The sequence below is a fragment of the Triticum aestivum genome, chromosome 6D (genome assembly GCF_018294505.1).
Source record: "Triticum aestivum cultivar Chinese Spring chromosome 6D, IWGSC CS RefSeq v2.1, whole genome shotgun sequence".
Classification (NCBI taxonomy): Eukaryota; Viridiplantae; Streptophyta; class Magnoliopsida; order Poales; family Poaceae; genus Triticum; species Triticum aestivum.
In genome coordinates this window covers 284,284,859-284,298,164 of record NC_057811.1, presented here as the reverse complement: position 1 = coordinate 284,298,164, position 13,306 = coordinate 284,284,859, and the positions used below count along the sequence as shown (strand labels likewise).

The following is a 13,306-nucleotide window of genomic DNA, read 5'->3' as shown; positions in this document are numbered from 1 at the left end:
TCTGTAACAGAAGAAGCCACCCACCGGCCTTGACGGCTGGATCCGAACATGGCTGAGGCTTACGGAGGGTGAAACCTGGGTGTTGGAACTCGAGGTAGTAAGAGTCGAGGAAGAAGCGAGCGTGGAGAGGAAAGGCGGGTCTATGCCCCTTTATAAAGGCCGATAATATCGAACGCCTCCTCCCGAGCCTTAAAATTTGCCTATTCCCAAGGAATTGTACCCTAAAGGCGGTTGGGTTACCCACGTCCGTGTCGATAAAAGAATCCCTTAATAAGGGGACACGATCTCTGCTTGGATAAGATGTGTCGATGACAACCACGTTTCGGAACGTGGGGCCACAGGCGAAACAACGGTTCGAAATTACGACCGGACAGATATGACGTCATCAGCATATTAGACCCATGGAATATTATATTCTCTCTGCGGTTGTGTGTGGAGTGTGTTACAGGTCCGGATACAATCATCACGTCCGGAGACTATCTTGGAGTTCGGAGAGAAGGGAACGCGCCTTGCAATGCCGAAGACAAATCTGCGCGCCGGACTCCTCGTCATTGAAGCCAGGTTCAGGGGCTACTGAGGGAGTCCTGGACTAAGGGGTCCTCGGGCGTCCGGCCAGTTAGCCATGGGCCGGACTGATGGGCTGTGAAGACATGAAGACCGAAGGCCGCACCCGTATCCGGATGGGACTCTCCTTGGCGTGGAAGGCAAGCTTGGCGACCAAATATGTAGATTCTTTTCCTTTGTAACCGACCTTGTGTAACCCTAGGTCCTCCCGGTGTCTATATAAACCGGAGGACTTAGTCCGGAAGGGGAGAGACTCATTACCATAGTCATACATGCTAGACTTCTAGGGTTTAGCCATTACGATCTCGTGGTGGATCAACTCTTGTAATACTTATATTCATCAAGATCAATCAAGCAGGAAGTAGGGTATTACCTCCATAGAGAGGGCCCGAACCTGGGTAAACATCGTGTCCCCTGTCTCCTGTTACCATCAACCTTAGACACACAGTTCGGGACCCCCTACCCGAGATCCGCCGGTTTTGACACCGACACAAACCAAACGGATAGATCGGAGAGAAATACAATGCTATAGTAATCATGCACAAATGAATTCAAAAAAGACTCAGTTGATATTCATGAATAATCCGATCATAAACCCACAAATCATCGGATCCCAACAAACACACTGCAAAAGAAGAAGATTGTATCGGATAGAACTTCAAGAATATCGAGGAGAACATTGTATTGAAGATCAAACAAAGAGAGAAAAAAGTCATCTAGCTACTAGCTATGGACCCGTAGGTCGGCGGTGAACTACCCATGCATCATTGGTAGGGCATCAAAGATGATGTAGAAGCCCTTCGTGGTCGATTCCCCCTCCGACAGAGTACTGGAGAAGGCCTCCATATGGGATCGCAGAAGAACAAAAATTTGCGACCGTGGAAAACGTAAAAAATGTTTCGGGTGGCTCTCTGGCATACGGGGAATATTTGGAAATTTATAGAGGTGAAATTAGGTCATGAAGTGCCACGAGGGGCTCACAAGTCTAGGGGCACCCCCTAGGGCACCCACCTTGAGCTTGTCGCTCCCTGGTGACTCCTCGGGTTTTCTCCCAAACCTTCATGAGTCTCTTCTGGTCTGGAAAAAATTAATCCAAAGTTGTTTCTCCGTTTGGATTTCACTTGATATTGAATTCTGAAAAGTAAAAAATAAGCAAAAAACAACAGCTAACACTGGGCACTAGGTTAATAGGTTAGTCCCAAAAAACGATATAAAATAGCATATGAATGCATATAAAACATCAAAGATTGATACTGGAACAATAAAAAAGTATAGATACATCGAAGACGTATCAGTGAAGTATATTTAGGGGAGAAAGTTGAGGCCGGAATATAATTTTTACTCCCTTACAGCTGATCGGGGATCAGTTAGTTACGTGTTAGAGGAGTAAAATCGACTTTTTACTCCTCTAACGCCGGATAAAAAAGGTGGCAACATGAATCAGTCAACAAAAGATAAACAGTTAAAAACTTCTATGCATCTTGCAATCTCTTAGCATGCCGTCAGCCACACTAGTTGAAAATACATATCAAATTCCTCGTACACATTGAAGAAAAACACTGGCGCTTGTTTTATGTGGTCATCAATGAAGTCCTTAAACAAAAAATCTACCAAATTTTATTAGTTATAATTACTTTACAGTGAAAATAAAATTATGTTTGGGTTAAGACAAGAAACATTTATTTGAGCTAATATACAATATAATAGATAAATCATGTCAAATCAGTGTTAAATAACGTTCTCATCATCCAGGGGCATTATAGACTTTCACCATCAGCTACAGCCTCACCAACCATCCTAAAAAAAATTACCAAACACATTTTTTGATCTTCTCAACTTCAACCAGCTCCAGATGCTTCCTGTTCAACCGCAGCCCAAGCAAACAAGGTATAAGTACATGCTCAATTTTAAAAAATACACACGATGAATCCATTAGATTTTTTTATTCTATGATGGACATTTTTTAAACATGCAACTATGCGAACTCACGATGTCACCATGCAGAACAAAAGACCCATCTTAGCATGCATGCACTTCTCTCACCGTGCAACTATGGCAACTTATCCTGTTATGTCATCATGCATGAAAAAAGGCACACCTTAACATGCATCATGCATTCTACTCATATCTAATAAATATTCTACAATAATGCAGTAAAAAATAAAATGAATTGTTTAGTTTCAGTTCTCATATTATTAAACTGAAAACTAATGCTTCGTACAACAAAATCTCATTGAAATTATTGTAACTAATTCCAGCAGCAACATTTGAGTATTTTTTTCTGCGAATATGCAAAGCTTGCATATCATTTCACTGATAGAAGTTTAGAACGAGTACAAGATGTGGTACAACATATGACATAAACGCAATAGGCGTGAACATGGTGCGCAGAGCAGAGAAGTAGGGGATACTCAGCCCAAATAGAGAAAAACACAGGCAAACTCGCCATCCTGAGGAGTAGCCCAAACCAACAAGACAATCATAATCTCCAGATCAAGACCCAAGGACGCCACAAGCAAACAAGACGACGCCTTCATGAAGGAGAATGCCACCGAGACGCCACTGCCATCCGATCCGGATAGCCGGAGCTAGGGTTTCCCTTAATCTTTGAAGAGGGGCTCAGATAATGGCCGTGACAACGCCTCCAAGAAGGGGGTGTCGCCGCTGCCAGCATAGTATGCAGGGATTTCGCCCTGACCAGAGTCCGAACAATCCCAAGCCGCCGGATCACGAATGGGAGAAGAGGAAGTTGTGGTTAGGTCGGGGCCGCAACTGCATGAAGGGGAGCCACGTCTGTCGTCGGGCACGCGAGCAACAAAGTAAGTGAAGGACAAATGGGGAACGGAGGTGGGCAGCTGGGCGGAATGAGAGGTGCTAATTATCTGCAACGCAACATGTAATTGGATTCCCAAAAGAGAATAAGCATACGGGTAATATTTTTAATAAAAAATGCTTCTGTACTTTTTGCACACTGAGACGAAGTACAGCAGTAACCACCGGTGTGTGAAAACTACTCCCTCTGTCTCATAATATAAGAACGTTTTTGACACTACATAGTAACAAAAAAAGTATACTATGCGACAGAAAAAGTACTACAGAAGAATAGGTCCATCAGATACGTTGCACAATCTAAATAACGATGTAGAGTAGCTTTGTAGGCAAATAAACCAGCGGCGTACTAGCATTTTGAGACCAAAGCTATTATTCTTCACTCTCCAGGTATCAAACAGAACAAAAGGCCACCCCAAGAAGGCGAACACCAAAGTCGTAACAAATGAATTCCCTCAAAAACAAAAAAAGTCAACTCTCAAAAAAAAAGTCGTAACATATCTTTATTTTTTAGAAGTCGTAAAAGAGGTTGCAGGCCGAACGGGCCCTGCGCGATACTCGGGAAAAGCAAACGTCCAAGCACATCTCCACCGGCCCAGCAGCAAGCCAGCAACCCATGGACTGGGCCATGCACGAGCAACCATCATAAATCGAGGAAAGGCTCGACCACAGCATAATCCCACCTCGCCGAGTGCAGCGGCACCGCGAAGCTACGAATGGTATATATATGGGGTGCGGGGCTAGCGGTGAATGTTGCCTTAAACTAATGAGTAAGGAAAACAAAGCGGTGCGGTGAGAGCCGCTCGCGGTGCGGGGTCAAAACCTGCACGGCAATTTTTGTAGGGGAAAGAGGCTGGCGCGGGCACTGACACTGCCTTACTTTGCAGGACTTGCCTGTGCGGGCCTCCCTACCCACCAAACCATAAATCAAATTTTCTTGGTAATAATAATGTTGTGCATCTTTTGAAACATGTGAATGAACAAAAACAGAATGAGTCACTATTTTTTAAACATTCTATCCAGTATATAATTAGGAATCTATATAATGTGGGGGTTCAAACTTTTTCTAACACAATGCAGACGCACACCCTACCCTATGAGCACCTTCGAAAGACTGAGCCGACATATTATCTTTAGATTTACGCTCCGATAGACTGAGCCAACATATTATCTCGAAATCTACGAAATCTACGAAGTCAACATAGGTGCCTCGTCGTCGACAAAAACGTCTCTTCCCACTGAAATAAATACAGGAATAATGCGAGCACCAGGACTTGAACCCTGGTGGGCTAGGAATATCACTGTCCCTCTAACCATCCAACCACAGGTTGGTTCGCCCAAACCTCTTACTATGTACTCCATCCATTCAAGGGATAAGCTTTTCCGGACGGAGGAAGTACAATATATTGTGTAGCCTGGTTCCCTAGTGACTCAGTGGCCTTTTGTATACAAAAGAGCTTCAAAAGGGAATTTATTTTTATTTTTTGCTAAAGCAATATTTCCACCATATAAAAACTATAAAATAAAGCCTCAATAGTTCCAACAAAAATAATCAAGGTTTGACTGACCAAACACGGTTTTTGATACATAACGGCCCTAATTCATACCACAACATCAAAAAGATAGAAGCGAATAGGATAGTAAAATATAAGAGTATATAGGAACTTTTGGGTAATTATTAGTTTTGCTTATAACAATCCAAAAGTTTTTTTCTGCCCTGAGCTAAAGAATTGGGATGAACAATTAAATCCAAAGGAAACACTTATTTTTTAGCTCATAATCGTCAACCGAGTGAGTAGCCGCTGGATCAAATGGTACCGTACGATACTCATGAATTATGCGTGATGCCTTTTTTAAACATCCCTCATTAACTAGTACTTGTCCAAGTAAATTATTAAAAAACATCACATTTGGAACTAGGGTTCCATTTTACTACCACTATTTGTTTTTCTAGAAAGCCATCAGTTTTGAGGCCTATTGGTTACATACTGCATTGCTCGGACAAGTTGGACGTTCCAAATTTTTTTTGATAGAATGATCACACCTATCAATAATATAGACAACGTGGGGAGACGCCCATTAGCCCATTTCACTTATCCCTGCAACTGGTCTTTTCCTTCTCATTCTCTCCCCTTTGTCCCGAGCACTCAAAGAAACCATGATGACGGGAGGTGGCAGCGGCGACTTGACCGGCAACAGAGATGTTGGCTTCGGTGAATGAATCTCCCTGTGTATCATGCTGCAAAATTTCGTCCTCATTAGAGAACCAGCTTGGCATTGGAGTGGACAGCAGATGCCCAACTCCGGGGAGGGATACTAATACAGATTATAGAATTCCTAGTAACAATCATATCAACACTATGACGAAAAAACTCAAAACATCTAGTTTGCCGGACTAATCACAAAGGCAGCTACAGTAATAAAGAATTAGGCTAGGACATGAGGGTTCACATACATGCACTCGGGATACAAACTAGATAAATCAAGCCCAACACAAAATTTGGAGCGACACGAGAAGACATCGTCAAGCCATCTAAGCAGTCCTAGTGAAGGCGAACAAAGAAGACACGGTGAAGTCGACCGAAGAGGTTGTGGCAAAGTCAATTAGAGAGGTCTTGCCATCGCCGGTCAATCCAGAGCCGGTTATGGTTGGGAGATCTCTGGCTCGCTGAGCTCAAGCATCACGCCACCTGTCATGACTAAGGCCAGCACTGAGGCCTCCCAGGCCTACCTGTTTCATGCTGCCGGAGAGGCAAGGCGAGCCCAACATTGCGACCCTAGGAGAAGCCACCACAGTAGGCAGTTGCAAAGGTGATGAGCTCAACATTTTCAATGAAGTTATGGTTTGATTCCACAATGAAATTCAAACTGCAAGTCGAATTGTCTCCTCGTTATAACTATGACATGGATGGTAGTGGAATCCCTTGCTAGCATAGGTTTCTACTGGTCTTTCTTGCTAGCGAGGTTATGATTGCAAGGCTTGTCGGCCCCTTAGATATCCTCTTCCCATGTGAGTGCAACCTCCGGTGTCGACATGAGGGTTGCCAGTTTTTGTTATTGTGGATGTTGAAATCTTGGATGTGTCGATCTTTCAGTGCAATGCTTCGACTATTTGGCCTGACTTGACCAAGACATTTGCTGATTTCCCATCCGTGAACAATGAAGACTGGTTAGCTTAACTTTTGGAGAGATAACATAGACTGGCTTGCCGGTCCAGGAGAAAGAAGATGATAGGTCCATTGATTTCAAAGAATTCCCCCTTCTTGGGGTTTTCTGTACCAATGGTTTGCTTAATAGCAGATCTGTTTTTTTTTTTTGTTGAAAGCAAGGCATTTTTCATTAAAGAACGGAGGAAAAGAACAAAATTTCCAAATAAACACGACTAGTATCCAAAGTCTATTTTGTAACCACGCTCGCACGGGGCACAGCGCAAAGTGACAGGCCACCTCTGCTCCACCACCGCCGCTCCACGTCGCGGCTTTTCTCCCTCCCCTCCGTCTCTCTCTCCGCCAGGCATCCCAGACGCGGAGGCGGAGATACCTTCCTTCCCGCACCGCACGAGATTGTGGTCTCAACCTCCTGACGGCGACGGCGAGCCTCTCGGAGGCCACCTCCGATCTAAGAGGTGCGCCCCTCCCTCCTTGGAATCTGACCAACTTCTCCTCTCCACTATCCCGCACCTTTCCTCTCCCTCTCATGGCCCATCCTCCACCCAAGCTCCGATCCGACCCAATGCGGCTATGAAATCTCTGCTGCTGTCCCACTGCCTCCGCCGTGCCGTAGCTTAGCGCCTCCCCCGTCGCCTCGCACCCCAAACCCCTGCAGCCTTCGTCGCCACTGCCGCTCCCGTTCCACCTCATCGCGATCTTGGGCGTTGGCTTTTGAGGTAGGTATGAGCTTCCACTTCTGGTCATCCAGTGATCAGTTGAACCCACACTAACCTCCATAAGTTCGACACAGCATGTAGATCCGGCCTTATTTGTCTGTCCTCGTTCATATTTGAGTTAGATCATTGCCAAGACAAGCGGTTATTTTAAGACCTTTGCAGTTAAGACGGGGTGCGAGTGATTAACTTCTAACTGATGGAGAACTCTGAAATTCTCAGGGTCTCTTATGGACCCAGGGATAGGAAACACGCAGGATTGAAGTTGGATCATGCACCTTGTTTTCACTTGATTCTGATGGTTATGCTTGTGGTCGAGCATTGCCTCATGGAGAAAAATAGAATGCCAAACATCAGCCTATAAGTGATAATTCTAGGATTTTCACCACTTAATGCAGATGCCAGTGCATAAGAAATCTTACTGTTGAAGCTAGAGTATTGGGCATTTCACTCGTGGGCTTCTTAGACTGTTAGACAAATATCATGTTCTATTCTCTTAAAGTAAATATTTGGCTTTGTGCTTGTTTTGCACGTCGGAATTTTCATTTTTTACCTCTTTTATCTATGCAGAATCATTAGCAGAAGTATTGAACCCTGAGTTTTCATTTATTTCGTCCTGGTTATTGTGAGAATGCGGAGGTTCAATCCCTTTGGGGGGAAAGTACAGACTGGATTGGAAGGCCGCACCATTGATGTAAGGAATGTGAAGATAACAGTACGCAATGCCATTGCACAAGGAGGTTTCTCTTGTGTGTATCTCGCATGTGACGCGTTGCACTCATCAAAGCAGTATGCATTGAAGCATATCATTTGCAATGACTCGGAATCGCTCGATCTTGTCATGAAGGAGATCCAGGTGATGAATCTCCTCAAAGGGCATGCCAATGTCGTCACACTGGTTGCACATGATGTTTTTGACATGGGCCGCACAAAGGAGGCATTGCTTGTGATGGAGTTTTGCGAGAAGTCCTTGGTGAGTGCGATGGAGAGCAGAGGTACTGGTTACTATGAGGAAAAGAAGGCGCTTTTGATATTCAGAGATGTCTGCAACGCGGTTTTTGCTATGCATGGGCAGTCACCACCAATTGCGCATAGGTACATGGAATCAGTCATTTACAGATATTGAATCCATGTTTTATTCCCATTATATAGAAACGATCAGTGATAGGCATTTTTATCAAATAAAACAAGTCAGATTTCTTCACAATTATGTTGTTCTGTTTCATTATTTAATTAGTAGACTTAAGTTTACTTAGCAACTTCTGGAGTGATGGTACGTTAGTAAACTGCACACTGCTATTTGTTTGCCCGTACTACTTTTTATTCTTGCCTGCAGTACAGAATCCATATACCTTGTTGTAGCTTGGCTCTCTGCGTGTGAGTAAATACCATGTGCAAGTAACTCTTACCTGCATGAATGTTTCAGATTTGGTATGAGTGTGGGACTTGCTTTGAAGTTTTGCAAACCATTTTGTACATTTATTGTTTTATAATTCACCACGATTTTACATTCTGCCTCCTTCCTTTAGGGATCTTAAAGCCGAAAATGTACTTCTTGGATTAGATGGTGCATGGAAACTATGTGACTTTGGAAGCACGTCAACAAATCATAAATGCTTTGACAAGCCAGAAGATAGGGGGATTGAGGAAGATATCATTAGGAAGCATACGACCCCGGCATATAGAGCACCTGAGGTTAATGAGAACTTTTTGGCATGATGGATACAATTTTTTTACTTGTATGGCCTGCAGTGGTCTCATTTATGCATTCATGTTTTTCAGATGTGGGATCTCTACAGAAGAGAAGTTATTAGTGAGAAAGTTGATATTTGGGTAAGTCCATAACATATGAACATGTGAAATTCATTATTCATACTCAAATGGAATTCTCCGATTTAATTATTACACTAGCATGTGATATATTCTCCGATTTAATTATTACACTAGCCCCATCTTGAGTGATGTCTAACAGAATGATTAGGTTGTTGGATCACAACTAAATCCTCAACTGCAAAGTTACTGTTTATCAAACCACATGTTCGCACCCAAATTATGTTGAAGTGATTTGCAACACTTTGTATTCCACAATTGGCAGGCCCTGGGATGTCTTCTCTATAGAATATGCTACTTCAAATCCGCGTTTGATGGAGAGTCGAAGCTGCAAGTCCTTAATGGCAATTATCGCATTCCAGAACAACCTAAGTACAGCACCAGTGTCACAGGGCTGATCAAAGATATGCTGGAAGCATCTCCAAATGCCAGACCAGATATCACACAGGTGATTGGCCATTCATCTTCATGATACTAGGTTAGTCATAGACTGCTGCATGTAGTCTTAGGAGCCAAATAAGCATGGTTTTCATTTTTCTGATGTTAGATTTTATCCAATTGACAGGTCTGGTTTCGTGTTAACGAACTACTGCCTCTTGAGTTACAGAAGAGTTTACCTGATGGGGCTTCAGCGGCAATTTCTATGGGCTTGCAGGACGATGGTGAGGTTTTCTTTAGATGCTATTCATAGGAGCAGAGTACATGTTCTGTATCATGCGGTCTTGCCTTCATTCATGCAATGGCTAGAATTTGAATCGGCATGTTTGTTTCTTTTGTTGGTAGAAAACTGTAGCGGTGCTTCACTTCTTCTCTGAATATATTAAATATTTCGATTAGCAGCATTATGCTAACTAAAATACCCTCGTGTTACAACCCACTCTGTGCTATTTATAATATTAGTCATCAATGTTATTATTTGGAAACCAGATTGACACGACAGTGTTTCCTAGAGAGTTTGGACTTTCGAGATTTTTTGTAGAGTATGCGATCATATTTAATAAATACAATTTTCTTTTGCTTATTGGATAACTCCAACGATTGTATTTGACGCGCCATGAAAAAATGGACCTATCAGAAATAGAAAAATGCAATGTTTGCATCACTCCATATTTTTGTATGTATTCTGTCATATTTTGTTTTGTGAGGTTAAAATTAGGAAGTGCCTGCCATTAATAAATTTGGCTTTAGAATTTTTTTTGGATGAAGTGGAATTTTACATGTCTATTAATGAAGTAAGAAGTCCTCATTTCGCATCCTCATAATTGTAGAAACTGCCATTTATAGATCCCACATCACCTAATTATAAGATTGTTATATAAGCATCTATATAATTTTTACAGGTGTTGTAGAGTAGTACCATACAGTTTAATACGAGAGTTTACATCATTCCATTTAGAGGGTATTAAATTAATGGTAATATTTGTATTGATTGTCTTATGAGCTACTTCTGTGGCATCTGACTGGGTCAATCACTACGCTGTCATGTGTTAGGTATTGTGAAATGACCTTATCTTCACATAACCTTTCTGACATGCCACCTTACAGCACACTGCGTGCTAGAACAAAGTATGGGTGTGTCTAGGGCACATCTAGATGTGCCATAGTTATTGCACATCTAAGTATCTTAATTAAGCATAAAAAGGAAAAGAAAATACTCACACGAATCTTATCGTAAGATCAACGATATAGGGCGTAGAAGTGCAATACTTATGGCACATCTAGATGTGCTTTAGCAAAACTGACAAAGTATTTACTATTTGAGTCTGATTGTTTATTCTAAATATTCTCAGAAGAGATAGTGTGACTGGTTGCTGTCTAACACCATCTTGTTTTGCCTGTGTAGGTGCTTATAAAAGAACACATGTGATGCCTAAAAGGAACCCTCCTGCACCTCCAAGAGAACAATCTGATAACTCATCATCTCATGGAAGTGCAAACGCCGGAGATGCACCTCTAGGTGCATTTTGGGTGACCCAACATGCACAGGGTTCTCAAGTTGCTGATAATAGGAATCCCTTGTTTGACGAGGAGCCAATTAAACCATCACCTTCATCAAAGTATAACCAAAGTAGGGTGGATATCAGCACCACTACCCCTGGAGATAGGCATGGTCATTCTGGTCAGGCTTTGCGAAATACAACAAGTAACACTGTATCCAGTAATGGACTTAAGGGTGGTTCGGACATAAATCTTTTCATGGAACCACAAGGTTATGTGAAAAATAAAGCATCACAGCCACAAAGCAAGACTATATCTGGGAACGACCCCTTCAACAGTTTTGTCACAGATTTTGATGCAAACAATCTGCACTCAGGGACTACTGCTACTGGTAAGACATCTGAGCTTGAAGCTGAAGTGTCCAATCTGAAGGAGCAGTTGAAGAAAACCACGTCGGAGAAGGCTGAGATGACAGCCAAGTATGAAAAGCTGTCGGCAATCTGCCGCTCCCAGCGCCAAGAAATTCAAGAGTTGAAGCGCACTGTTGCTGAGACTACACCACCGCCTTCAAGTAAAGTCAGCTCAAGGATGCCAGAACTTGGATCCCAGGTGCTTGCTCTATCTTTTTTTTTTGCACACAAGTGCTTGCTCTATGTATATCTAGTACCCCCTCCGTCCCATAATGTGAGCGTTTTTGACTCTAGTGTAGTATAAGAGCGTTTTTGACACTAGTGTACACTACACTAGCGTCAAAAACACTCTTATATTATGGGACGGAGGGAGTACAACACATTTGTCTTAAGAATATTTCTAGCATCTTACATGAGACTTACAATCCATGTAGCGGAAGGAGAGGATTGAAGGAACGGTGTGGGAACTTGAGCAAGGAATGCTCTCAGGCAACTCCTCGGCACCCAGCTCTGAGGCCAAGACATGGCAGTCATTCCCTGAGGCAAAAGCTCAGACCAGGCCAAAGGTTGACCATGCAACCAATGGGAGGCAAAACCTAACACGGAACACGAATGCAGGGCCTTCCCCTGATGCGTGGGGTTTCGGCACATCATCGGGTAGCAATGCGACAGCAACACAGATGAACAGAACGAATGCCCAGGGGAGTTCCTCCCAGAGATTGAGCATGGGGGCAGCGAAGAAAGTAGATCAGCCATCAGGATGGGCCGGATTCTAGCTTCTCATCAGCACGCGGTAATCTCGGTTCTCTTGTTTCTAATCACAGGCTACTCTGCAAGTTGCAAAAGGATGAGATTTGGTGTGATTGTTGCCTGCCCAAAATTCGTTATTTTAAGGGTGTTGATAGTTGCTTGAGCCGACCTGGACGTCTGGTTTTCTGCGGTCGTTTGTCAAGTACCTTGTTAATAAATTTATATGTTTACATATGTATATTTACGTGTACCTTGTACCATGTGGAACTGCGGAAATGCCCCTTTTAACTTGTGCTGTGAAAAGGACCGTATGCTGATTTACTCTGTTTCCTTGAGCTTACTCTCAGTGTGGGCTGCGTAGCTGGATGTACACCGGTGTTTCAGAGCAAAGAGCCAAACATCTTTGGCGCTCAAGGCCGGCTTGATAATTATTGTAAGGGCAAGCACTGCTACAATGTTTAGTACCGAGGGAACTGCACCGGGAGCCCTCAAAACTTACGCGTGGAACAGTTTGGTTGAGCAAGTTGAAACTGTTCAAACTCATAGTAACTTGACAGGGGGGTTTGTTTCTGGTCCAAACAACCCCACAGGGCGATTGGCTTTTTTTTACAGGTAGTAGGCCACATTCTTTCACAAGAAACACTCTTTAAGTTCAAGCCTCTCTTTCCCCGCAAAATAAAGTTCAAATCCCTCTAGTGGATTCTTCACTAGGGAAGTCATCACACCCTCAGCAGTGCGTCCACGGACAGTGACCGGACAACACATAAATTTGCTCCTCCACAACTGGATGCATCTAAACCGAATACTCAAATTCATATTAGCTCATGAAACGTACGTCCGCGGGCAGTGATCAGACAACACGCAAATTTGCTCCTCCACGACTGGATACATCAAAAAATTTAAACCGAATACTCAAATTCATATTAGCTCATGCAACGTAGCGTACATACCTAAACACATGTCACCGTATTACCAAAAATTGACATGCTCTACTAACTACGAACGAAACGATGACCGAAGAAGTTGTTCATCCACGGTCGGCCTTGCCCTTGCCTTCGCACTTCTCGCCGTCCTTACGACAGTAGCGGTTGAAGACACAGAA

General features: G+C 43.2%; 1 protein-coding gene and 1 non-coding gene across 4 annotated transcripts; both read left to right on the top strand.

Annotated features, from left to right (window-relative positions):
- Positions 1–4,146: 4,146 nt before the first annotated feature.
- Positions 4,147–4,303, top strand: LOC123146478 (U12 minor spliceosomal RNA). The gene has a single exon (XR_006472741.1). It is a non-coding gene; the product is annotated as a U12 minor spliceosomal RNA (small nuclear RNA).
- Positions 4,304–6,815: 2,512 nt separating this feature from the next.
- Positions 6,816–12,521, top strand: LOC123144661 (probable serine/threonine-protein kinase DDB_G0276461). Of its 3 annotated transcripts, none has more exons than XM_044563863.1 (8): positions 6,816–7,018; positions 7,847–8,371; positions 8,806–8,971; positions 9,059–9,109; positions 9,372–9,554; positions 9,672–9,768; positions 10,950–11,653; positions 11,889–12,521. In XM_044563863.1, exons 2-8 carry the CDS (start codon positions 7,908–7,910, stop codon positions 12,228–12,230), a joined length of 2,007 nt encoding a protein of 668 aa, XP_044419798.1. In that variant the 5' UTR covers positions 6,816–7,018; positions 7,847–7,907; the 3' UTR covers positions 12,231–12,521. The 3 variants fall into 3 exon arrangements, with proteins under 3 accessions (XP_044419798.1, XP_044419797.1, XP_044419799.1); XM_044563862.1 differs by having other exon boundaries at positions 6,823–7,279; XM_044563864.1 differs by having other exon boundaries at positions 6,823–7,283.
- The last annotated feature ends 785 nt before the right edge of the window (positions 12,522–13,306 follow it).